Raw genomic sequence first — 26,179 nt, forward strand, 5'->3', positions numbered from 1 at the left:
GTACCTCCTCCCTGATGGCGGAGGGGAAGAAGCTGTTCCTGAATCGTTGAGTGTGTGTCTTCAGGCTCCTGTACCTCCTCCCTGATGGCAGAGGGGAAGAAGCTGTTCCTGAATCGTTGAGTGTGTGTCTTCAGGCTCCTGTACCTCCTCCCTGATGGCAGAGGGGAAGAAGCTGTTCCTGAATCGTTGAGTGTGTGTCTTCAGGCTCCTGTACCTCCTCCCTCATGGTAGCAATGAGAAGAGGGCAGGTCCTGGGTGTTGGGGATCAAGGCCTTTTTGAGGTATCGCTTTTTGAAGGTGTCCTGGATGCTGGGGGAGACTAGTGCCCATGATGGAGCTGGCTGAGTTTACAACTCTCTGCAGCTTATTTTGATCCTGCTCAGTAGCCCCCTTCCCCAAAACCCCTCCCATACCAGATGGTGAAGCAGCCAGTGAGAGGCAGAGAGAACGAAGAATGTGATTAGATGGAGACGGAGGTGTTTGTGCAGGGGCGTGTGTCTGTGTGTGTGTGAGAGAGAGGGGAAGAAACTAAACTTGCTTGAAGTGTGAGGTACCCCTAATTCACGAGTTCTCCAACTACCCGGTAGTTTCGCCTGCACCTATTGAGAGAGAATCTGATCTCGAGTTACAAAAGCGAATATGTAATACTGAGGCTTTATAAGGCATCGGTCACAGTGCATGATAAGGATCTTGCTTAGTCAGGGCGACAAAGGTTACAGGGGGGGTGGAGGCTGGAGAATGGGGTTGAGAGGGATAGTAAATCAACCATGATGGAATGGGGGAGTGGTCTCTATGGGCCGAATGGCCGTATTCTGCTCGTCTGTCTCATCGTATGATTTGCGGTGGCAGGGTGGAGACACATCTCTACCAAAGGAGGTGTGAGGGGCTCCTTCCCTCCGCTAGCCTGCAGGTCACCCTTGGGCGAGGTGTAGCACCTGCTTAGCCCCCCGATCAGGGTCAGGTGAAACCATGGGTCTCAGGCGGTGGACGGTCGTACGAGCAGCCGGCGCAGATCACAAGTCCTGGTGATGCGACCACTGACGCCAGGCAGACAATCTCTGAAGAGTATTGATAATGGCTGGGGTCTTGTGAAGACGCTGAAGAAGGCAATGGTAAACCACTTCTGTGGAAGACATTGCCAGGAACAGCCAAAGTGAAATTCACGATCGCCCACCTCAATACAACATGGAACACAATGGTGGTAGTAATGTCTTATGGTCTCATAGGATGAGGCCATTTGGGTCTCATCCTCTATTCTGTTAAATTATGGCTGTGGGGTACATTTTTAATTTAACTTGCTGCTTACTTTTAAAAAAACCCTTCAACAATAAATTGGATCTTCCTTGGTTCAAAGGTCTACAGATTTCTCTAACTTGGGCAAATTTTCAGGGTTGGTGGTGGGGGAGGGGGTGGAATGGTTGGAGGCTCGAGGGAATCATTGGTTTCTCGCTACCGATCATTTTAACGGCGCCCTGAATGTCGTAGTTTTAGGGTTTTGGAGATAGTTACCCTCTGCCCGTGACACGAAAAGCTGAATTTGTCCGACGCGGGCCTTGTTCCGGTGGTGAGAACGGTCAAGCCGCATTCGTAAAGACTTCGCCTGTCGCGCCTCTGATCCGCGTGGGTTTCCCCCCGGGCGCCCCGCTTTCCTCCCACAGCCCAAAGACGTACCGGTTGGCGGGTTAGTCGGTCATTGTAAATCGTCCTGCGGTTAGGCCGAGTCGGTGAGTCGCCGGGCGGCGCTGTATCTCCAAGTAAAAGTACAGGCTCTCTTTTTAAAAAGTAGTGCGTTGAAACTCTGCGGGTGTTCGGATCCCCGGCGGTCGAGATCACCTGCGCCTCCTTTCGTTCGCGTTCTTTGTCTCTCCCACCCACCCCCCACGCCTCTTGATTCAGCCAAGCCGTCTGCGCTGTCCTGGGGGGGACGGGGAGAAATGGGTGTTGGTAGGGGCGTTTTTAACCGGAAGGGAGAGGTGGCAGCGCTGGGAAGGGTGGTGTCGAGTGGCGATCGTACTGTGTCCAACTGTGTGTGATGGATCTCTTTCGTTGGCAATCTTTCTTTGACAGAAGGGAAGGCAAAGCAAGAAGAAAAAAGAGGTAGGAAAGTGCTGGGCAGATAACTCTTTTGGTGCTCGTGCTATTTTGCTTTCTGGCAGAGAGTGCTTCATTCGATCTCGTTTAGATTTTTTTTTAATGAACCCACGGGTAAAACCAGTTTGTCCGAGGAAACTGCAGGTCAAGGGCTCAAACCCTTCGACTCCTTTCTTTTTGGCCTGTCAAAACAATCGGGCGAATCTGCGAGTGCAGCCCGATAAACAATCTCTAAAGAGTATTGATCGTGGCTGCGGAGGGAGGGCGGGGGGTTCACCCATCTTGTAAAGGCACTGCCCAGAAGAAGACGGTGGCAAACCGGTTCCGCAGGGGAAAAATTTGGCAAGATTTGTCACAGAAAAGACCAAGTCCGCCCGCGTCCAGGCGACGCGAGATGGGCGAACGAGCTGTAATGAAGCATTAACTTCTCCAGCAGAGCGGGCACCGGCAGAGCTGCGTGCCGGGCATCTCCGGCGTCGAATCCGAACTTCGCTGGCGCTTCAAAGCTGGAGCCGCAGCTGCTTACCTGCCCTCCTGCCCCTGCGGACGGTCTAAGGTTCCCGTCTGCCTTCTGCAGACTCGTTTCCCTGCTTCCACTGCTGTCAACGCTGCACGCTTTCCAACGGCCCTGCTGGAAGAAAGGAAAGGTTCAATATCACTGGCAAAATCTGTTTGTTTTGGGGCAAAAAAGAAAGTATTGATTGAGAAAGTGCACCTGACCTCCTGGTCCATTCAGAAATCTGATGGCCTGATTTATTTTTTTCCCCCTCAACACAACGACCTCTCCCAGCACAGTCTCCAGACGCTCCCCTGCTTGGCTAACTCCCTGTTGCTCGGCGTGCTGTTGAAGCTGACCTTTTAAGAATGGATTGACCCCCGTTTTGTGACCCTAACTTAACTCTCTAGCCTTTGAACCCCGCTCCTTCTCCCTACGAGAGGAGCTACGGACAATATGACCAGATGCATGATTGCAGAGAAGATGTGATGCTGGTCTGGTCTCTCCCGCAGCCCTCCCTCTCCCCCCCCCCCCCCCCCAGGTCAGGCAGCATCCGCAGAGGGGAATAGCAACCAGGGCGGTGGCCGGTTCCCTTACCGATATCTCAGCCGCCAACCCCGGGTTGGCTACAGCAGAGGGCTGGGTAGTTCCTGAGGGGTAGACGGAGACGTGGTGCGTTTGGCGGTGTTAGTGCGCCTGTCAGATTGCCCAGCGCGTCACCGGCCTTCGAGGACGCAGACACAGAAAGGTGCCGGGAAAGGGGGCCAGTAACATCGTGAAGTATCCCACCCACGGTCTGTCTGTCCCACTGCCATCGGGGAGGAGGCTACGTAGCATCCACACCAGGACCACCAGACTCAAAAACAGTGACTCTTCCCAAGCAGTGAGGCTGATCAACACCTCCACCCACTAACCCACCCCTCCACACCCCCAATCACCCACCGACCCACCCCTCCACACCCCCAATCACCCACTGACCCACCTCTCCACACCCCCAATCACCCACCGACCCATCCCTCCACACCCCCAATCAAACACTGACCCACCCCTCCACACCCCCAATCACCCACCGACCCACCCCTCCACACCCCCAATCACCCACCGACCCATCCCTCCACACCCCCGATCACCCACTGACCCACCCCTCCACACCCCCGATCACCCACTGACCCACCCCTCCACACCCCCGATCACCCACTGACCCACCCCTCCACACCCCCACTCACCCACCGACCCACCCCTCCACACACCCCCGATCACCCACCGACCCACCCCTCCACACACCCCCGATCACCCACCGACCCACCCCTCCACACCCCCACTCACCCACCGACCCACCCCTCCACACCCCCAATCACCCACCGACCCACCCCTTCACACACCCCCGATCACCCACCGACCCACCCCTCCACACACCCCCGATCACCCACCGACCCACCCCTCCACACACCCCCGATCACCCACCGACCCACCCCTCCACACACCCCCAATCACCCACCGACCCACCCCTCCACACCCCCAATAACCCACCGACCCATCCCTCCACACCCCCAGTCACCCACCGACCCACCCCTCCACACCCCCAATCACCCACCGACCCACCCCTCCACACCCCCAATCACCCACCGACCCACCCCTCCACACCCCCGATCACCCACCGACCCACCCCTCCACACACCCCCGATCACCCACCGACCCACCCCTTCACACACCCCCGATCACCCACCGACCCACCCCTCCACACACCCCCGATCACCCACCGACCCACCCCTCCACACACCCCCGATCACCCACCGACCCACCCCTCCACACACCCCCGATCACCCACCGACCCACCCCTCCACACCCCCAATAACCCACCGACCCATCCCTCCACACCCCCAGTCACCCACCGACCCACCCCTCCACACCCCCGATCACCCACTGACTCACCCCTCCACACCCCCACTCACCCACCGACCCACCCCTCCACACCCCCGATCACCCACCGACCCACCCCTCCACACACCCCCGATCACCCACCGACCCACCCCTCCACACCCACAATCACCCACCGACCCACCCCTCCACACCCCCACTCACCCACTGACCCACCCCTCCACACCCCCGATCACCCACCGACCCACCCCTCCACACACCCCCGATCACCCACCGACCCACCCCTCCACACACCCCCGATCACCCACCGACCCACCCCTCCACACCCCCAATCACCCACAGACCCACCCCTCCACACCCCCAATAACCCACCGACCCACCCCTCCACACACCCCCGATCACCCACCGACCCACACCTCCACACCCCCAATAACCCACCGACCCATCCCTCCACACCCCCAATCACCCACTGACCCACCCCTCCACACCCCCAATCACCCACTGACCCACCCCTCCACAGCCCCAATCACCCACTGACCCAACCCTCCACACCCCCAATCACCCACTGACCCACCCCTCCACACCCCCAATCACCCACTGACCCACCCCTCCACACCCCAATCACCCACTGACCCACCCCTCCACACCCCAATCACCCACTGACCCACCCCTTCACACCCCCAATCACCCACTGACCCACCCCTCCATACCCCCAATCACCCATTGACCCACCCCTCCACACCCCCAATCACCCACTGACCCACCCCTCCACACCCCCAATCACCCACTACTTTATCATTTCCTGTCAGAGTCACCTCATGTACAGACACTCCTGTGCCCAGCCTCACTTAATGGGCACACAGTCAATCCGTGTGTATAAGCTATCATGTGTTTATTGCGTTTTTATAATCAGTGTGTTCTTTTTTTGTACTGAATCGAATCAAGTAATAATTATTTCATTCTCTTTTACACTTTTTCCACTGAAAATAACATTAAACGATCTTGAATAACCCCTCCCTCCACCCCCATTTTCTTTTTCTGGCTTCTGCCCCCTTCCTTTCCAGTTCTGATGAGGGGCCTCGGCCCAAAAGGTTGACTCTTTCTTCCCCTCCATGGACGCTGCCTGACCTGCTGAGTTCCTCCAGCATTTTGTGTGTGTGTGCGTGCATGTGTTGCTCTGGTTTTCCGGCATCGGCAGAACCTCTTGCGATGGTGGTCGGATTTCCCCCTCCCAGTCTTTCCTTTCTGAGGTGTGGGCACGATCGTCGTCCCTGCAGAGGCGTTTGGCGGGGGAGGGGGGGGTCCGCAAATCTTGTCTGCACAGCCGGGTGCTGGCGGAATTCCGCCCCTCTTTACTCTTCCCAATTTCCTCACCCAGCATCCCGGGCCTCGGGGGAGATGGCTTGGATGTCAGTCAGGGGAAGAGGGAGGACTGGGAAAACGTTAGGAATGCCCGAGGTCAGTGAGCAGTCTTTAAGAGGGAAAAAGGACAGATTAATGGTGTTCGTCAGCGGTAGTGGTCAGCATGACGGTCTTACAGCTCGGGGCACTTTAAATCCGGCGTCCTCTGTAAGCAGGTTCCATACGTCCCTTCCCGTGTGCGCGAGGGGTTCCTCCGGGTGCTCCGGCTTTCTCCCACGGTCCAGAGACCCACCGGCTAGCGGGTTAATTGGTCATTGTAAGTTGTCCTGTCACCAGGCTGCCGTTAAATGTGGTGGAATGCTGGACGGGCCAGAAGGGCCTGGTTCTTCTCTCTGTCTCTAAATAGGGTGAAGTCGCAGTCTGAGCTCGGTTTAAAGGACTGGACGCCCTTCCTCTACTTTTCATTTAAGTTACAATGACTCTGGGGCAACTCTGCTGCGTGCATTATCATCTCCTTCAAGGGCGATCTGTCCCGTTTTTTTTCCCCCCGCCCTCCTTTCCTGGCTGAACTGTTCTCCTTGCCGACGGGCACCTCTTCCCGGCTTTAATCAGGTAGCTGTTTACCGTCCACTTTCCCATCTGACAGACACACACACACACACACACACACACACACACACACACCCACCCACCCCCCCCCCCCCCGAATCTGGCCAACCGTTCCATCATGGCTGATTCATTAACCCCATTCCCCCATTCTCCTGCCTTCTCCCTGTAACCTTTGACGCCCTGACTAATCAAGAACCTGCCAACCTCTGCTTTAAATAAAGCCAGTGACTTGGCCTCCACTGCCGCCTGTGGCAAAGAATTCCACAGATTCACCACCCTCTGGCTAAAGAAATCCCTCCTCATCTCCGTTCTACACGAATGTCCATTTGGCCCCAACATCATTTCATCTTGGCTGATCCATTTCCCTCTCAGTTCAAATCTCCTGCCTTCTCCCCGTATCCCTTCATGCCCTGGCCGATCAATAATCTCCCAGCCTCTGCCTTAAATATACATAAAGACTCCCCCACCCTCACAGCCCCCTGTGGCATTGAACTCCTCAGGTTCACTACTCTGGCGAAATAAATTCCTCCTCTTCATCTTCATTCTAAAAGGACGCCCCTCTATTCTGAGGCTGTGTCCTCTGGTCTTAGACTTCCCCCACTATCAGAAACATCTTCTCCACATCCACCCTATGAAGAGAAAGGAAAAAACATTGGGTTTTGAATGAAAAGAAAGAGGGGAAAAAAAACCCACTACACTATAATTAAACAAAAAAAAAGGACTGGGCAGTCCGTTTTGAGGAAAAAAAAGAAAGAAAGACTTTCTAATCAAATCTAAAACTTCGGGGGAAAAAAAGATTGAAAGAGTACCCTTTCAACCTAATTTAAGCTATCCTGTAATTAGGCGGGGGTTAAGCCAGTGGGTTGTGAGTTGTCCCAGTGGGCTAAAAGAGCCTTTTCTCGCGCTATATCTCTAAATCAGTAGTTGCCGACCCTGTTCTTATGCCATGGGCTCCCACCCGTGGTCCAGAGGGCACAGGTAGAGTGGATGTGGAGAGGATGTTTCCTATAGTGGGGGAGTCTGGGACCAGAGGACACAGATAGAGTGGATGTGGAAAGGATGCTTCCTATAGTGGGGGAGTCTAGGACCAGAGGTCACAGATAGAGTGGATGTGGAGAGGGTGTTTCCTATAGTGGGGGGGAGTCTAGGACCAGAGGGCACAGATAGGGTGGATGTGGAGAGGATTTTTCCTATAGTGGGGGAGTCTAGGACCAGAGGACACAGATAGAGTGGATGTGGAGAGGATGTTTCCTATAGTGGGGGAGTCTAGGACCAGAGGACACAGATAGAGTGGATGTGGAGAGGACGCTTCCTATAGTGCGTAGGTGTCGGCTACTCTGGTTTCTTCCCACGGTCCAACAACATACCGGTTAGGAGGTTAATTGGTGGTTGTAAATTGTCCCATGATTAGGCGAGGGTTAACTCGAGGCGGGGTTGCCGGGCGGCTTGACTCGAAGGGCCGGAGGAGCTGTACCTCAATAAGTAAAATGTAAGTGCCCTTGTAGTATCGAACTAACTTGATCTGTAGATTTCCTGTCAGAGAAATTTTGATGAGACTTTAAGATGAGGAGCAGAATTGGGCCATTTGGCCCATCGGCTCTGTTCCAACATTTCACCATGGCTGATCTGTTTCCCTCTCAGTCCCAATCTCCTGCCTTCTCCCCGTATCCCTTCATGCCCTGACAGATCAATAATCTATCAGCCTCCCCCTTAAATACACATAAAGACTTGCCCCCCTTGTGGCAATGAATTCCACAGATTCACCACTCTCTGGCGAAATTATTTCCTCCTCATCTCCATTCTAAAAGGGCGTCCCTCTATTCTGAGGCTGTGCCCTCTGGTCCTAGACGCTCCCACTATAGGAAACAGCCTCTCCACATCCACTCTATCTGTGTCCTCTGGTCCCAGACTCCCCACTACAGGAAACATCCACTCTATCTGTGTCCTCTGGTCCTAGACTCCCCCCACTATAGGAAACATCCTCTGCACATCCACTCTATCTGTGTCCTCTGGTCCTAGACTCTTCCACTATAGGAAACATCCTCTCCACATCCACTCTATCTGTGCCCTCTGGTCCTAGACTCCCCCCACTCTAGGAAACATCCTCTCCACACCAACTCTATCTGTGTCCTCTGGTCCTAGACTCCCCCCACTATAGGAAACATCCTCTCTACATCTTCTCTATCTGTGTCCTCTGGTCCTAGACTCCCCCACTATAGGAAACATCCTCTCCTCATCCACTCTATCTGTGTCCTCTGGTCCTAGACTCCCCCATTACAGGAAACATCCTCTCCACATCCACTCTATCTAAATAGCCCGGTTCTGCTCCTTGGGGTCTTTTTTTTCCCTCCGCTCTCTCTGTCTCGGATTTGCGTCTTGCCCTTTCGCTGTCCCTCGCGATAAGCTTGATTGACGTGCCGGCGGGTCGCTCACCGCTCTGCCTTGGCCCTCAGGTAAAGCCACCACACTATTCAGCTGCCACACCAAGTCCATTATCTGGGGGATGCAGACCAGAGCCGTGCAGGGGATGCTGGACTTCGACTACGTCTGCTCCCGCGACGAGCCTTCCGTTTCAGCCATGGTTTACCCATTCACGTGAGTACGCCTCTGCGGGTCGGCGGTTGAGTACGCTTTATTTCTCTCCTCCTTCACGTACGTGAGGAGTAAAAAAATCTTTACCCTACCTCTCCGTCTGAATGTGCAATTTATAGTAATTTAAAATAAATATTATGTACAGCAGGACAGTCAATATAACACAGAAATGCAATTGTATACAGCGTGAGTTCATCAGTCTGATGGCCTGGTGGAAGAAGCTGTCCCGGAGCCTGTTGCTTTTATGCTGCGGTACCGTTGGTAGCTGCTACCCAGATGGTAGCAGCTGGAACAGTATGTGGTTGGGGTGACTCGGGTCCCCAGTGATCCTCTTTACACACCTGTCTTTGTAAATGTCCTGAATGGTGGGAAGTTCACATCTACAGATGCGCTGGGCTGTCCGCACCACTCTCTGCACAGTCCTGTGATTGAGGGAGGTACAGTTCCCATACCAGGCAGTGATGCAGCCAGTCAGGATGCTCTCAATCGTACCCCGGTAGAAAGTTCTTAGAATTTGGGGGTCCATACCGAACTTCTTCAACCATCTGAGGTGAAAGAGGTGCTGTTGTGCCTATTTCACCACACAGCTGGTATGTACAGACCACGTGAGATCCTCGGTGATGTTCATGCTGAGGAACTTGAAGCTGTTCACCCTCTCAACCCCAGATCCATTAATGTCAATAAGGTTGATTCTGTCTCCATTCCTCCTGTAGTCCACAACCAGTTTGTGAGATATTGAGGGAGAGGTTGTTTTCTTGACACCACTGTGTCAGGGTGATGACTTCTTCTCTGAGGCCAATTAATGTATCATCTGCAAATTTAATTGGCAGATTGGAGCTGTGGGTGGCGACACAGTCATGGGTGTACAGAGAGTAAAGGAGGGGGCTCAGGACACAGCCCTGGGGGCGGGGGTCTCCTGTGTTGAGAGTCAGAGGGGCAGAGGTGAGGGAGTCCACTCTTACCACCTGCTGGCGATCTGACAGGAAGTCCAGGATCCAGCTGCACAAGGCACGGTCAAGGCCGAGGTCTCTGAGCTTCTTGTCGAGCCTGGATGGAACTGTGGTGTTAAATGCTTGAACTGTAGTCCAAGAACAGCATTCTCACATAAGCATCCCGGGATGGCAGGACTGTCATATGTCGAAAGATTGGAGCGACTGGGCTTGTATACTCTGGAATTTAGAAGGCTGAGAGGGGATCTTATTGAAACGTATAAGATTATTAAGGGATTGGACACGCTGGAGGCAGGAAGCATGTTCCCGCTGATGGATGAGTCCAGAACCAGAGGCCACAGTTTAAGAATTAGGGGTAGGTCATGTAGAACGGAGTTGAGGAAAAACTTCTTCACCCAGAGAGTGGTGGATGTATGGAATGCTCTGCCCCAGAAGGCAGTGGAGGCCAAGTCTCTGGATGCTTTCAAGAAAGAGATGGATAGAGCTCTTAAAGATAGTGGAATCAAAGGTTATGGGGATAAGGCAGGAACTGGATACTGATTGTGGATGATCGGCCATGATCACAGTGAATGGCGGTGCTGGCTCGAAGGGCTGAGTGGCCTACTCCTGCACCTATTGTTTATTCTCCAGGTGTGTAAGGATGGGGTGTAGAGCGGTGGCTATTGGGTCACCTGTTGATCGGTCGAGTTGGTAGGCGAATTGTAGGGGGTCCAGTGGTGGGTGGCAACATGCTGCAGGTGTAGTCCTTGGCCAGCCTCCCTCAAAGCATTTGCTTGTTATTGAGGTGAGTGCGGCAGGATACCGGTCGGTGATTACCGGCGATCCACGGTCCTGATGAGTACAGGGACCTTTGGGTCCAAGTCCCTGGTTCCCTGACGGTGGTTACGCGGGTTGTGAAAGGGAGGTTAACAAGGTCTACATCATGCTTGCCTTTATCATTCGAGGCATTGAGCCAGGGCGGCAAGGTAGGGTTGGTGGTCAGCACAACGCTGGACGGTACCAGCGACCCGGGTTCAATTCCTGCCTTTGCCTGTCAGGAGTTTGTACGTTCTCCCCGTGACCGCGTAGGTTTCCTCCTGGTGCTCTGGTTTCCTCCCACAGTCCAAAGTTTGTACGGGTTCCCACACAAGAGATTAGTGTGCAAACTTAAAGCACACGGTATTGGGGGTAAGGTATTGATGTGGATAGAGAATTGGTTGGCAGACAGGAAGCAAAGAGTGGGAATAAACGGGACCTTCTCAGAATGGCAGGCGGTGACTAGTGGGGTACCGCAAGACTCAGTGCTGGGACCCCAGTTGTTTACAATATATATTAATGACTTAGACGAGGGAATTAAATGCAGCATCTCCAAGTTTGCAGATGACACGAAGCTGGGCGGCAGTGTTAGCTGTGAGGAGGATGCTAAGAGGATGCAGAGTGACTTGGATAGGTTAGGTGAGTGGGCAAATTCATGGCAGATGCAATTTAGTGTGGATAAATGCGAGATTATCCACTTTGGTGGCAAGATCAGGAAAACAGGTTATTATCTGAATACAAGCAACACACGTAAAAGTTGCTGGTGAACGCAGCAGGCCAGGCAGCATCTCTAGGAAGAGGTGCAGTCGACGTTTCAGGCCGAGACCCTCCGTCAGGACGAACTGAAGGAAGAGTGAGTAAGGGATTATCTGAATGGTGGCCGATTAGGAAAAGGGGAGGTGCAACAAGACCTGGGTGTCATTGTACACCGGTCATTGAAAGTGGGCATGCAGGTACAGCAGGCAGTGAAAAGGGCGAATGGTATGCTGGCATTCATAGCAAGAGGATTCGAGTACAGGAGCAGGGAGGTATGACTGCAGTTGTACAAGGCCTTGGTGAGACCACACCTGGAGTATTGTGTGCAGTTTTGGTCCCCTAATCTGAGGAAAGACATCCTTGCCATAGAGGGAGTACAAAGAAGGTTCACCAGATTGATTCCTGGGATGGCAGGACTTTCATATGATGAAAGACTGGATCGACTAGGCTTATACTCGCTGGAATTTAAAAGATTGAGGGGGGATCTTATTGAAACGTATAAGATCCTAAAGGGATTGGACAGGCTAGATGCAGGAAGATTGTTCCCGATGTTGGGGAAGTCCAGAACAAGGGGTCACGGTTTGAGGATAAAGGGGAAGCCTTTTAGGGCCGAGATTAGGAAAAACTTCTTCACACAGAGAGTGGTGAATCTGTGGAATTCTCTGCTACAGGAAACAGTTGAGGCCAGTTCATTGGCTATATTTAAGAGGGAGTTAGATACAGCCCTTGTGACTAAAGGGATCAGGGGGTATGGAGGGGAGGCTGGTACAGGGTTCTGAGTTGGATGATCAGCCATGATCATATTGAATGGTGCTGCAGGCTCGAAGGGCCGAATGGCCTACACCTGCACCTATTTTCTATGTTTCTATGGGTTGGCAAGTTAATTGTTAACCGTCCCGTGGTGAGGCTGGGATTATAAAGGAAAAGGGGCCTACTCCGCGCTGTGCCTCAATAAATAAGCACGAGAAGCCATACAACTCTGGTTCGGCCGCACCTGGAGCATTGCGTGCAGTTCTGGTCCCCCCCTGCTGTAGGGACGGGGTCAGGGCTTTGGAGAGGGTGCTGAGAGAGGTTTACCAGGATCCAGAGAAGCTTGGGCTATTTTCTCTGGAGCGATGGTGGCTGAGGGGAGAGATCTGATGGAGCAGGGGGCTTCCCAGCCTTTCTTATGCCGTGGGAGCCCCTGTGATAGCTTTACAAGATTATGAGAGGCACAGACAGTCAACATCCCTTTCCCGGGGTAGAAATGTCCAATACCAGAGGGCATGCATTGAAGGTGAGAAAGGGGTAGGTTCAATTGAGATGTGAGGGGCAAGTTTTTTTTCTTTCGCACAGAGAGTGCCTGGAATGTTCTTACTGGGGCGGTGGTAGAGACGGATACATTAGGGACTTTTAGAAGACGTTTCAATAGGCAGATCAGTGTGAGGAAAATGGAAGGGTGTGGGCGTTCTGTAGGCAGAGGGGATTACTTTAGTTGGCAGTCTGATGACTGATTTAATTGGGTCAGCACAACATTGTGGGCCGAAGGGCCCGTTCCCATGATATCCCTCTTGTCCATTGCCTCAGGTCTGGTGCACTCTTGGCACTGACTTGCCTGATGCAGCACGAAAGTCATGGGGCTCCACTGGGAGCCTTGGCCTCTTCATCTGTCAAGGTCAGGTCTCTGAATGTGCTCGCGAAGTTCTGAGGTAAATTCATCATCGAAGTGCCCGTCGGTCACCGGGTACCACCCTGAGATTCATTTTCGTGGGGGCGTTCCATTGTCAGGTCTGACTGTCCTTCAACCGGGCGTGGATCCAGCCAAGCGGAACAGCGTTCCTCTGGGGCCAAGTCGCAAGACGCAGTACCGACAGTCACATCTACCGCACAGGCCTATGGCAGCAGGGAGAAAACAGGGAGTCACAAAGTCAGAAATAATCTAGCCCCAAGTCCGTGGCCCGTAGATTGATGGTGCACGGGATGTTGTCCTGGAGACAGGTTTCTGCATGCACGCAGACTTCATCAGGCCCCAGTGCAGCTGCAGACGAAAGCAGTCCGTCTTGTCTTCCGCCGAGCGAACACTGAAAAGCAGCACCAATGGGAGGGCCCAACCCCAAACAATGGAATCGGTAGATGGGTAGAGAATGGACAGGGAATGATGGATGGGTGGATGGGTAAAGATCAATGGGTAAACTTAGACAGGATACTGTCTAAGTTGCATGCCATCTTGGACAATGTCTCCCATCCACTACATAATGTACTGGTTGGGCACAGGAGTACATTCAGCCAGAGACTCATTCCACTGAGATGCAGCACAGAGCGTCATAGGAAGTCATTCCTGCCTGTGGCCATCAAACTTTACAACTCCTCCCTTGGAGGTTCAGACACCCCGAGCCAATAGGCTGGTCCTGGACTTATTTCATAATTTACTGGCATAATTTACATATTACTATTTAACTATTTATGGTTTTATTACTATTTATTATTTATGGTGCAACTGTAAAGAAAACCAATTTACCCCGGGATCAATAAAGTCTGGCTATGACTATGAAAGTTGAGCATGTGGATGGATCGATCAATAGACAAAGATAGGCTGGTAGATAGATAATAAGGGAAAGCAGGTGTGCTGTTGCTACGGTTAATTTTGAAAACGAAACTGCCTCTACTTTTAAACCTTTAGTCAAGTCTCTTTGGAGCTTTGTGCAGTGTGTGTAACTCTGATCTCCACTCCCTCCTGTCTCCACAGTGGTGACCACAAGCAGAAGTTCTATTGGGGTCACAAGGAGATCCTCATTCCTGTCTACAAGAACATGGCGGACGCCCTGAAGAAGCACCCGGAGGTGGACGTCCTCATTAACTTCGCCTCCTTGCGCTCTGCGTACGACAGCACCGTGGAAACCATGAGCTTCCCCCAGGTCTGTTTTGTTTTCACTCGCTTAACTTAAAACGTGTATTGTAAGGCTGCTCCAGATCTCTGGGCATTCTGGTTTGGTCTACGCTGTTGGCAATTTCCTTAAATCCTCCTGCTTCGAGCAAGACTAGGTTGGATCCTAGGCCACACACAACTCAGCAGGTCAGGCAGCATCTAAAGAAAAGAATAAACATTCGACGTTTCAGGCTGAGACCCTTCATCGGGACCGGGAAGAAAGGGATATGAGAGTATGAGAAAGGACTGGGAAGGAAGGGATCCTGGAATGAGAAAGTTGGTGGGAAGGGCAGGAGGATAGTTAGAAGGTGATGGGTGAAGCCAGGTAGGTGGGAAAGGTAAGGAACAAATCTGTTAGGAGAGGAGAATGGAGCATAGGAGAAAGGGAAGGTGACGAGGCACAAGTGGGAGGTGATGGATAAGAAGATTTAAAGGGCCAGAGTGGGGATTAGAAGACTTGGCCTCTGCAGTTGCCTGTGGCAAAGAATTCCATAGATTCACCACTCTCTGGCTAAAGAAATTCCTCCTTATCTCCATACTAAAATGGATGCCTCTGTATCCTGAGACTGTGTTCTCTGGTCCTAGACTCCCCCCACTATAGGAAACATCCTCTCCAAATCCACTCTATCTGTGCCCTCTGGTCCTAGACTCCCCCACTATAGGAAACATCCTCTCCACATCCACTCTATCTGTGCCCTCTGGTCCTAGACTCCCCCCACTATAGGAAACATCCTCTCCACATCCACCCTATCTGTGTCCTCTGGTCCTAGACTCCCCCACCATAGGAAACATCCTCTCCACATCCACTCTATCTGTGTCCTCTGGTCCTAGACTCCCCCACCATAGGAAACATCCTTTCCACATCCACTCTATCTGTGTCCTCTGGTCCTAGACTCCCCCCACTATAGGAAACACTCTCTCCACATCCACTCTATCTGTGTCCTCTGGTCTTAGACTCCCCCACTATAGGAAACATCCTCTCCACGTCCACTCTATCTGTGTCCTCTGGTCCTAGACTTCCCCCACTATAGGAAACATCCTCTCCACATCCACTCTATCTGTGCCCTCTGGTCCTAGACTCCCCCACTATAGGAAACATCCTCTCCACATCCACTCTATCTGTGTCCTCTGGTCCTAGACTCCCCCACTATAGGAAACATCCTCTCCACATCCACTCTATCTGTGCCCTCTGGTCCTAGACTCCCTCCACTATAGGAAACATCCTCTCCACATCCACTCTATCTGTGTCTTCTGGTCCTAGACTCCCCCAACTATAGGAAACATCCTCTCCACATCCACTCTATCTGTGTCCTCTGGTCCTAGACTCCCCCACTATAGGAAACATCCTCTCCACATCCACTCTATCTGTGCCCTCTGGTCCTAGACTCCCTCCACTATAGGAAACATCCTCTCCACATCCACTCTATCTGTGCCCTCTGGTCCTAGACTCCCTCCACTATAGGAAACATCCTCTCCACATCCACTCTATCTGTGTCTTCTGGTCCTAGACTCCCCCAACTATAGGAAACATCCTCTCCACATCCACTCTATCTGTGTCCTCTGGTCCTAGACTCCCCCACTATAGGAAACATCCTCTCCACATCCACTCTATCTGTGCCCTCTGGTCCTAGACTCCCTCCACTATAGGAAACATCCTCTCCACATCCACTCTATCTGTGCCCTCTGGTCCTAGACTCCCCCACCATAGGAAACATGCTCTCCACATCCACTCTATCTGTGTCCTCTGGTCCCAGACTCCCCCCACTATAGGAAACATCCTCTCCACATCCACTCTATCTGTGCCCTCTGGTCTTAGACTCCCCCACTATAGGAAACATCCTCTCCACGTCCACTCTATCTGTGTCCTCTGGTCCTAGACTTCCCCCACTATAGGAAACATCCTCTCCACATCCACTCTATCTGTGCCCTCTGGTCCTAGACTCCCCCACTATAGGAAACATCCTCTCCACATCCACTCTATCTGTGTCCTCTGGTCCTAGACTCCCCCACTATAGGAAACATCCTCTCCACATCCACTCTATCTGTGCCCTCTGGTCCTAGACTCCCTCCACTATAGGAAACATCCTCTCCACATCCACTCTATCTGTGTCTTCTGGTCCTAGACTCCCCCAACTATAGGAAACATCCTCTCCACATCCACTCTATCTGTGTCCTCTGGTCCTAGACTCCCCCACTATAGGAAACATCCTCTCCACATCCACTCTATCTGTGCCCTCTGGTCCTAGACTCCCTCCACTATAGGAAACATCCTCTCCACATCCACTCTATCTGTGCCCTCTGGTCCTAGACTCCCCCACCATAGGAAACATGCTCTCCACATCCACTCTATCTGTGTCCTCTGGTCCCAGACTCCCCCCACTATAGGAAACATCCTCTCCACATCCACTCTATCTGTGCCCTCTGGTCCTAGACTCCCCCACCATAGGAAACATGCTCTCCACATTCATTCAATCGAGCCCTTTCACCATTCGATAGGTTTCAATGAGGTCACCCCTCATTCTTCTGAATTCTAGTGAATATAAGCCAATGCTCTTCCTATGACCAACCATTCAACCCTGGAACCTTTGAACCCTCTCCAGTTTTGGCTCATCCTTTCTCTGATAAGGGGCCCAATACAATATTATACTGTTGTATTCGAAGGTGGCAGTTTGATTTTTGAGAATGCGCGGGATTTTTTTAAAGTGGAAAAGCTGTTCCACACTCAACCTCAGAAGTCTGGGCCCATTGGTAGGAGTAACCATAGAAACCATGGAAACTACAGCACAGAAACAGGCCCTTTGGCCCTTCTTGGCTTTGCCGAACCATTTTCTGCCTCGTCCCACTGACCTGCACTTGGACCATATCCCTTCATACACCTCCCATCCATGTATCCGTCCAATTTATTCTTAAATGTTAAAAAAGAACCCGCATTTACCACCTCATCTGGCAGCTCATTCCATAATCCCACCACTCTCTGTGTGAAGAAGCCCCTCGTAATGTTCCCTTTAATCTTTTCCCCCATCACACTTAACCCATGTCCTCTGGTTCTTTTCTCCCCTTGCCTCAGTGGAAAAAGACTGCTTGCATTCACTCTATCTATACCCATCATAATTTTATATACCTCTATCAAATCTCCCCTCATTCTTCTACGCTGTAGGGAATAAAGTCCTAACCTATTCAACCTTTCTCTGTAACTGAGTTTCTCAAGTCCCGGCAACATCCTTGTAAACCTTCTCTGCACTCTTTCAACCTTATTTATATCCTTCCTGTAATTTGGTGACCAAAACTGAACACAATACTCCAGATTTGGCCTCACCAATGCCTTATACAACCTCATCATAACATTCCAGCTCTTATACCCAATACTTTGATTAATAAAGGCCAATGTACCACAAGCTCTCTTTACGACCCTATCTACCTGTGACGCCACTTTTAGGGAATTTTGTATCTGTATTCCCAGATCCCTCTGTTCCACTGCACTCCTCAGTGCCTTACCATTAACCCTGTATGTTCTACATTGGTTTGTCCTTCCAATGTGCAATATCTCACACTTGTCTGTATTAAACTCCATCTGCCATTTTTCAGCCCATTTTTCCAGCTGGTCCAAGTCCCTCTGCAGGCTCTGAAAACCTTCCTCACTGTCTACTACACCTCCAATCTTTGTATCATCAGCAAATTTGCTGATCCAATTTACCACATTATCATCCAGATCATTGATATAGATGACAAATAACAACGGACCCAGCACTGATCCCTGTGGCACACCGCTAGTCACAGGCCTCCACTCTGAGAAGCAATTCTCTACCACCACTCTTTGGCTTCTACCATTGAGCCAATGTCTAATCCAATTTACCACCTCTCCATGTATACCTAGAGACGGAATTTTCCTAACTAGCTCCCATGCTGGACCTTGTCAAAGGCCTTACTGAAGTCCATGTAGACAATATCCACTGCCTTCCCTTCATCCACTTTCCTGGTAACCTCCTCGAAAAACTCCAATAGATTGGTCAAACATGACCTACCACGCACAAAGCCATGTTGACTCTCCCTAATAAGTCCCTGTCTATCCAAATGCTTGTAGATTCTGTCTCTTAGTACTCCCTCCAATAACTTACCTACTACCGACGTTAAACTTACTGGCCTATAATTTCCTGGATTACTTTTCGATCCTTTTTTAAACAACGGAACAATATGAGCCATTCTCCAATCCTCCGGCACCTCACCTGTAGACACCGACATTTTAAATCTATCTGCCAGGGCCCCTGCAATTTCAACACTAGTCTCCTTCAAGGTCCGAGGGAACACCCTGTCAGGTCCCGGGGATTTATCCACTTTAATTTTCCTCAAGACAGCAAGCACCTCCTCCTTTTCAATCTGTACAGTTCCCATGATCTCACTACTTGATTCCCTTAATTCCATAGAATTAGATAGATAGTAGTCATCAAAAATGGGGTCTTCCTTGGTCCCAGTCCTGATGAAGTGTCTCGTCCCCAAAATGTCGACTGTCTATTCCTCTCCGTCGATGCTGCCTGACCTGCTGAGTTCCTCCTGCGTTTTGTGTCTGTGTGTGTGTGTGTGTGTGTGTTGCCTTGGATTTCCAGCATCTGCAGACTATCTTTTTTTTGTGACGCCTTCTGTACCGTGCCAAGCTGTGCCCCGCTCTGCACGGGCGCGTTGGATCTCCTCCTGGCCGTTGTATCTCACTGTAGATCTCATCCGCCACCGCCCCCCCTCCCTCGTGCTGGCTTCACGTGCGAGGACAGGCACGTCCCTGTCTCACCGGGGAGATGAGGCCCACCTGGTTTAGCCTGCTTGTCGAAGGGGTGTAGCTGGATGCAGACAGCTGCTCTGAACCACAGACCACCCAGCAGGAGGGGGGAGGGTTAGATTGATCTTGGATTAGGTAGAAAGATCAGCACAACATTGTGGGCAGAAGGGCCTGTACTGTGCTATAATGATCTGTGTTTAAGTGCGGGACAGGTCTGTTTCACCCAACGCACGCACAGTGCTGGTGGAACGCAGCAGGCCAGGCAGCATCTCTAGGAAGAGGTACAGTCGATGTTTCGGGCCGAGACCCTTCGTCAGGACTAACTGAAAGAAGGGCTAGTAAGAGATTTGAGAGGGGGAGGGGGAGATCCAAAATGATAGGAGAAGACAGGAGGGGGAGGGATGGAGCCAAGAGCTGGGAAGTTGATTGGAAAAGGGATGCAAGGCTGGAGAAGGGGGAGTATCATGGGACGAGAGGCCTTGGAAGAAAGAAAGGGGGAGGGGAGCACCAGAGGAAGATGGAGAACAGGCAAGAAGTTATTGTGAGAAGGACGGACAGAGAAAAAAATAAATAAATATATTAGGGATGGGGTAAGAAGGGGAGGAGGAACACTAATGGAAGTTAGAGAAATCAATGTCCATGCCATCAGGTTGGAGGCTACCCAGACAGAATATAAGGTGTTGTTCCTCCAACCTGAGTGTGGCTTCATCTCGACAGTAGATGAGGCCATGGATTGACATATCAGAATGGGAATGGGACGTGGAATTAAAATGTGTGGCCACTGGGAGATCCTGCTTTCTCTGGCAGACAGAGCGTTTCACACAGTCTGTTTTCTGAGAATCACATCAGCCAGTTCCAGGAGCCTTGGTTAGCCCCACGGTGTGCATCGTGTTGCCCTGGGTGAGGTGGTCTGTTGGACTGGAGGGTCTGCCTACTTACTGTGTCTGGTTGGGGACTAAAGCTGAGTGAGCTGTCCCAGAAAGGACACGGTAAGCCCCTTCACCCTCGCTGGTGCCCCTCCCCGGACACCCGCAGACAACGTACATCGGGGTATCACTGGGGGAGAAAAGTTGTAGTTTGAAGTCCCACCACCACACTCTCTTCCTCTCCCCCACCTACCACCCCACCCCACCCCACCCCGTCCTCAAAGAGTTTGAGTTTGTGATTGAAACCTTGGACTAATGACACATACCCATGTAGTCCAGGGTGGAGATATGTCTGTACCAAAGGAGGTGTGAGACGCTCCTTCCCTCCGCTAGCCTGCAGGTCACCGTTGGGGGAGGTGTAGCACCTGCTTAGCCCCCCGATCAGGGTCAGGTGAAGCCGTGGGAGCAGGTGGTGGACGGTCGTACGAGCAGCCGGTGCAGATCACAAGTCCTGGTGATGCGACCACTGACGCCAGGCAGACAATCTCTGAAGGGTATTGATAATGGCTGGGGGGGGGGGGTGGGGGGGGAGTCACCCGTCATGTAAAGTCACTGCCCAGGAGAAGGCGATCGAAAAGCACTTCTGTAGAAAAATTTGCCAAGAACGGTCATGGCCGAAAGACCATGATCACCCTCATCATTTGACATGGCAAAATCCGGACAAACCCATGTTGTTCAGCAAGTCGGGCAGCATCTGTGGAGATGAATAAAGAGTCAACGTTTCAGGCCAGGGCCCTTCATCGGGACTGGAAAGAGAAAGGGAGAGGATGCCAGACTTTTATTCTACCGTCTTCCCGCACCCCCCCCCGCCCTTGATTTCCAGTCCTGATGAAGGGTCTTGGCCCGAAACGTCGACTGTGAGTTCACTTCCGTAGTTGCTGCCCGACCTGCTGAGTTCCTCCAGCATTTATTTGGGTGTGTGTGTGTTTTGCTCTGGATGTCCAGCATCTGCAGAATCTCTTGTGTTTACCTGTGTTGTTCTGCATCTTCGCAGATTCGAACCATTGCTATCATCGCTGAAGGCATCCCTGAAGCGTTGACGAGGCGGTTAATCAAGATGGCGGATGAGAGAGGCGTCACCATCATTGGGCCTGCTACGGTAATGAGTCTTTCGTGGCGTCGGGGTTACTCGCGTGTCCGTGTGGAGCTGGTGACGCTGCAGGTCCCAGCTGGATATGGAGACACCAGTGCCCTTGACTGGAAAATCCGACAAAGAGTGGTGGATAGAGCCCAGTCCATCATGGGTAAAGCCCCACCCCCGACCCCCCGCCACCACTGAGCACATCGACATGAAATGCTGTCGCAGGAAAGCAGCATCCAACATCAGGGACTCCCACCACCCAGCACATGCTCTCTTCTCATACTGCTATTGGGAAGGAGGTACAGGAGCCTCAGGACCCACACCACCAGGTTCAGGAACAGTTATTACCCCTCAACCATCAGGAAGGAGGTACAGGAGCCTCAGGACCCACACCACCAGGTTCAGGAACAGTTATTACCCCTCAACCATCAGGAAGGAGGTACAGGAGCCTCAGGACCCACACCACCAGGTTCAGGAACAGTTATTGCCCCCTCAACCATCAGGAAGGAGGTACAGGAGCCTCAGGACTCACCCTGCACTTGGACGGGATAGTTAGTGAAAAGCGAAAAGATGTTGCTGCTGTTCTGTTGGTTTCGCCCTGCATACGGAAATGGGAGCTTCAAAACGTGATTGATTATCAGAGGAGTAAGTGCGGGAGGTCAGATTTAGGTCTCTGACTTGGTGCGTCTCTACAGTGTCTAGTAAATTCATCGAGCTGTCAGTTATTAGCGCACATCAGAGTAGTCTCTGGGTGGCGGGGGGGATGGCCGCGGCAGACTAGCGGTTAGCGTAATGTTATTATAGGGCCTGCAATCCAGGTTCAATTCCCACCAGTGTCTGTAAAGAGTCTGTACGTTCTCCCTGTGACCGCGCGGGTTTCCTACCGGTGCTCTGGTTTCCGCAATCTGGGGAGACAGGAGCAGAACGAGACCATTCAGCCTGTCGAGTCTGCTCCACCATTCCATCATGGCTGATTTACTATCCCTCTTAACCCCATACTCCTACTCTTTCCCTGAAACCTTTGACGCCCTGGCTAATCAAGAACCTGTCAAACTCCGCTTTAGATACACCCAGTGATTTGGCCTCCACAGCCGTCTGTGGGAATGAATTCCACAGATTCACCACACACTGGCTAAAGAAATTCCTCCTCAGCTCTGTTCTAAAGGGATGTCCTTGTATTCTGAGGCTGTGCCCTCTGGTCCTAGACTCCCCCCCCCTATAGGAAACATCCTCTCCACATTCACTCTATCTGTGCCCTCTGGTCCTGGACTCCCCCACTATAGGAAACATCCTCTCCACATCCACTCTACCTGTGTCCTCTGGTCCTAGACTCCCCCACTATAGGAAACATCCTCTCTACATCCACTCTATCTGAGTCCTCTGGTCCTAGACTCCCCTGACTATAGGAAACATCCTCTCCACATTCACTCGATCTGTGTCCTCTGGTCCTAGACTCCCCCACTATAGGAAACATCCTCTCCACATCCACTCTATCTGTCTCCTCTGGTCCTAGACTCCCCCACTATGGGAAACACCCTCTCCACATCCACTCTATCTGTGTCCTCTGGTCCTAGACTCCCCCACTATAGGAAACATCCTCTCCACATCCACTCTATCTGTGCCGTCTGGTCCTAGACTCCCCCACTGTAGGAAACATCCTCTCCACATCCACTCTATCTGTGCCCTCTGGTCCTAGATGCCCCCACTATAGGAAACATCCTCTCCACATCCACTCTATCTGTGCCGTCTGGTCCTAGACTCCCCCACTGTAGGAAACATCCTCTCCACATCCACTCTATCTGTGCCCTCTGGTCCTAGATGCCCCCACTATAGGAAACATCCTCTCCACATCCACTCTATCTGTGCCGTCTGGTCCTAGACTCCCCCACTGTAGGAAACATCCTCTCCACATCCACTCTATCTGTGCCCTCTGGTCCTAGATGCCCCCACTATAGGAAACATCCTCTCCACATCCACTCTATCTGTGCCCTCTGGTCCTAGACTCCCCCCACTATAGGAAACATCCTCTCCACATCCACTCTCCCCCAGGACGTTGGTGGTTAGCAGTAAGAGTGTGTTTCACTGTATGTTTGGATGTATGTGTAATGAATGAACCTGAATCTCGGTTCTGTATCCGTACGCTGCACCTTTGAGCTTCGAACATCAAGGGCTAACCGTCTCGCGGTTTTTTTTTGTCGTGGTTTTCAGGTCGGCGGCATTAAGCCGGGCTGCTACAAGATCGGCAACACGGGGGGAATGCTGGACAACATCCTGGCCTCGAAGCTCTACCGCCCCGGCAGTGTGGCCTATGTGTCCCGCTCGGGGGGCATGTCCAACGAGCTCAACAACATCATCTCCAGAACCACCGACGGCGTCTACGAAGGAGTCGCCATTGGCGGCGACCGGTAAGGAGGGGAGAGCTCGGGGGGGTGGTGGGGTTTGCCACTCGAAGGTTCCAGTTAAGCTGGCAGTTCAATTGCCGGGGGAGGGTTTACCCGACCTTTTTTATGCTATGGACCCCTGCCATTAACTGGAGGGTCCGTGGATCCCAGTTCGGGAATCCCTCGGCTTGCATTCAGCTGACTTAAATCCAATCCGCATTCCCATTCTGACGTGGCCTCCTCTACTGCCAAGATGAGGCCACTCTCAGGTCAGAGGAGCAGGACCAACGTATTCCGCCTGGGTAGCCTCCAACCTGATGGCAGGAACATCGATTTCCCCAAATTCTGGTCGTTTCTCCCTTCTGTCTTTCTCTCCATTCTGTATTCAGGTTCCTTCTCACCTCCTCCCCTCACCTGCCCATCTCCTCCCCCGGTGCCCCTCCGTCCTTCCCTTTCTCCCACAGTCCACTCTCCTCTCCCAATCAGATTCCTCCTTCAGCCCTTTACCATTCCCACCTATCACCTCCCAGCTTCTTACTTCATCACCCTCTTCCCCCACCCCCACCCACCTACCTTGCCCCTCACCTATCACCTGTCAGCTTGTACTCCCACCCCACCTCATCCCACCTCTTTATTCTGCCTTCTTCCCCCTTCCTTTCTGGTCCTGATGAAGGGGCTCGGCCTGAAACGTCGGCTGTCTATTCATTTCTACAGGTGCCACCGGACCTGCTGAGTTCCTCCAGCATTTCACATCAAAGTTGCTGGTGGACACAGCAGGCCAGGCAGCATCTCTAGGAAGAGGTACAGTCGACGTTTCCGGCCGAGACCCTTCGTCAGGACTAACTGAAGGAAGAGCTGGTAAGAGATTTGAAAGTGGAAGGGGGAGGGGGAGATCCAAAATGATAGGAGAAGTCAGGAGGGGGAGGGATGGAGCCAAGAGCTGGACAGGTGATTGGCAAAGGGGATACGAGAGGGTCATGGGACAGGAGGCCCAGGGAGAAGGAAAAGAGGAGGGGGGACCCAGAGGATGGGCAAGAGGTATATTCAGAGGGACAGAGGGAGAAAAAGGAGAGAGAGAGAAAGAATGTGTGTATATAAATAAATAACGGATGGGATACGAGGGGGAGGTGGGGCATTAGCGGAAGTTAGAGAAGTCGATGTTCATGCCATCAGGTTGGAGGCTACCCAGACAGAATATAAGGTGTTGTTCCTCCAACCTGAGTGTGGCTTCATCTTTACAGTAGAGGAGGCCGTGGATAGACATGTCAGAATGGGAATGGGATGTGGAATTAAAATGTGTGGCCACTGGGAGATCCTGCTTTCTCTGGCGGACAGAGCGTAGGTGTTCAGCAAAGCGGTCTCCCAGTCTGCGTCGGGTCTCGCCAATATATAGAAGGCCACATTGGGAGCACCGGACACAGTATATCACCCCAGCCGACTCACAGGTGAAGTGTCGCCTCACCTGGAAGGATTGTTTGGGGCCCTGAATGGTGGTAAGGGAGGAAGTGTAAGGGCATGTGTAGCACTTGTTCCGCCTACATGGATAAGTGCCAGGAGGGAGATCAGTGGGGAGGGATGGGGGGGACGAATGGACAAGGGAGTTGTGTAGGGAGCGATCCCTGCGGAATGCAGAGAGAGGGGGGGAGGGAAAGATGTGCTTAGTGGTGGGATCATAAGTTGTGCCGACCTTTCAGGATCATAAGTCATTGGAGCAGATTGGGACATTCGACCCACTGAGTCTGATCCGCCATTCCATCGTGACAAATTTGCTCTCTCTCTATCTGTGCCCTCTGGTCCTAGACTCCCCCACTATAGGAAACATCCTCTCCACATCCACTCTATCTGTGTCCTCTGGTCCTAGACTCCCCCACTATAGGAAACATCCTCTCCACATCCACTCTATCTGTGCCTTCTGGTCCTAGACTCCCCCACTATAGGAAACATCCTCTCCACATCCACTCTATCTGTGTCCTCTGGTCCTAGACTCCCCCACTATAGGAAACATCCTCTCCACATCCACTCTATCTGTGTCCTCTGGTCCTAGACTCCCCCACTGTAGGAAACATCTTCTCCACATCCACTCTATCTGTGTCCTCTGGTCCTAGACTCCCCCACTATAGGAAACATCTTCTCCACATCCACTCTATCTGTGTCCTCTGGTCCTAGACTCCCCCACTATAGGAAACATCCTCTCCACATCCACTCTATCTGTGCCTTCTGGTCCTAGACTCCCCCACTATGGGAAACATCCTCTCCACATCCACTCTATCTGTGCCTTCTGGTCCTAGACTCCCCCACTATAGGAAACATCCTCTCCACATCTACTCTATCTGTGTCCTCTGGTCCTAGACTCCCCCACTATAGGAAACATCCTCTCCACATCCACTCTATCTGTGTCCTCTGGTCCTAGACTCCCCCACTGTAGGAAACATCTTCTCCACATCCACTCTATCTGTGTCCTCTGGTCCTAGACTCCCCCACTATAGGAAACATCTTCTCCACATCCACTCTATCTGTGCCCTCTGGTCCTAGACTCCCCCACTGTAGGAAACATCTTCTCCACATCCACTCTATCTATGCCACCCTATG

The 26,179-nt window shown here is 52.2% G+C and overlaps 1 protein-coding gene across 1 annotated transcript in view; it reads left to right on the top strand.

Moving 5' to 3' along the window:
• Positions 1–26,179, top strand: part of aclya (ATP citrate lyase a) — a 204,334-nt gene that overhangs the window by 133,401 nt on the left and 44,754 nt on the right. Inside the window, exons 14-18 of the mRNA XM_063038010.1 lie at positions 2,068–2,097; positions 8,890–9,031; positions 14,255–14,423; positions 21,123–21,227; positions 23,418–23,614. Coding sequence (XP_062894080.1) covers positions 2,068–2,097; positions 8,890–9,031; positions 14,255–14,423; positions 21,123–21,227; positions 23,418–23,614 — 643 coding nt within the window. The remainder of the gene's footprint in view (positions 1–2,067; positions 2,098–8,889; positions 9,032–14,254; positions 14,424–21,122; positions 21,228–23,417; positions 23,615–26,179) is intronic.

Source organism: Mobula hypostoma, chromosome X1 (genome assembly GCF_963921235.1).
Source record: "Mobula hypostoma chromosome X1, sMobHyp1.1, whole genome shotgun sequence".
Taxonomy (NCBI): Eukaryota; Metazoa; Chordata; class Chondrichthyes; order Myliobatiformes; family Myliobatidae; genus Mobula; species Mobula hypostoma.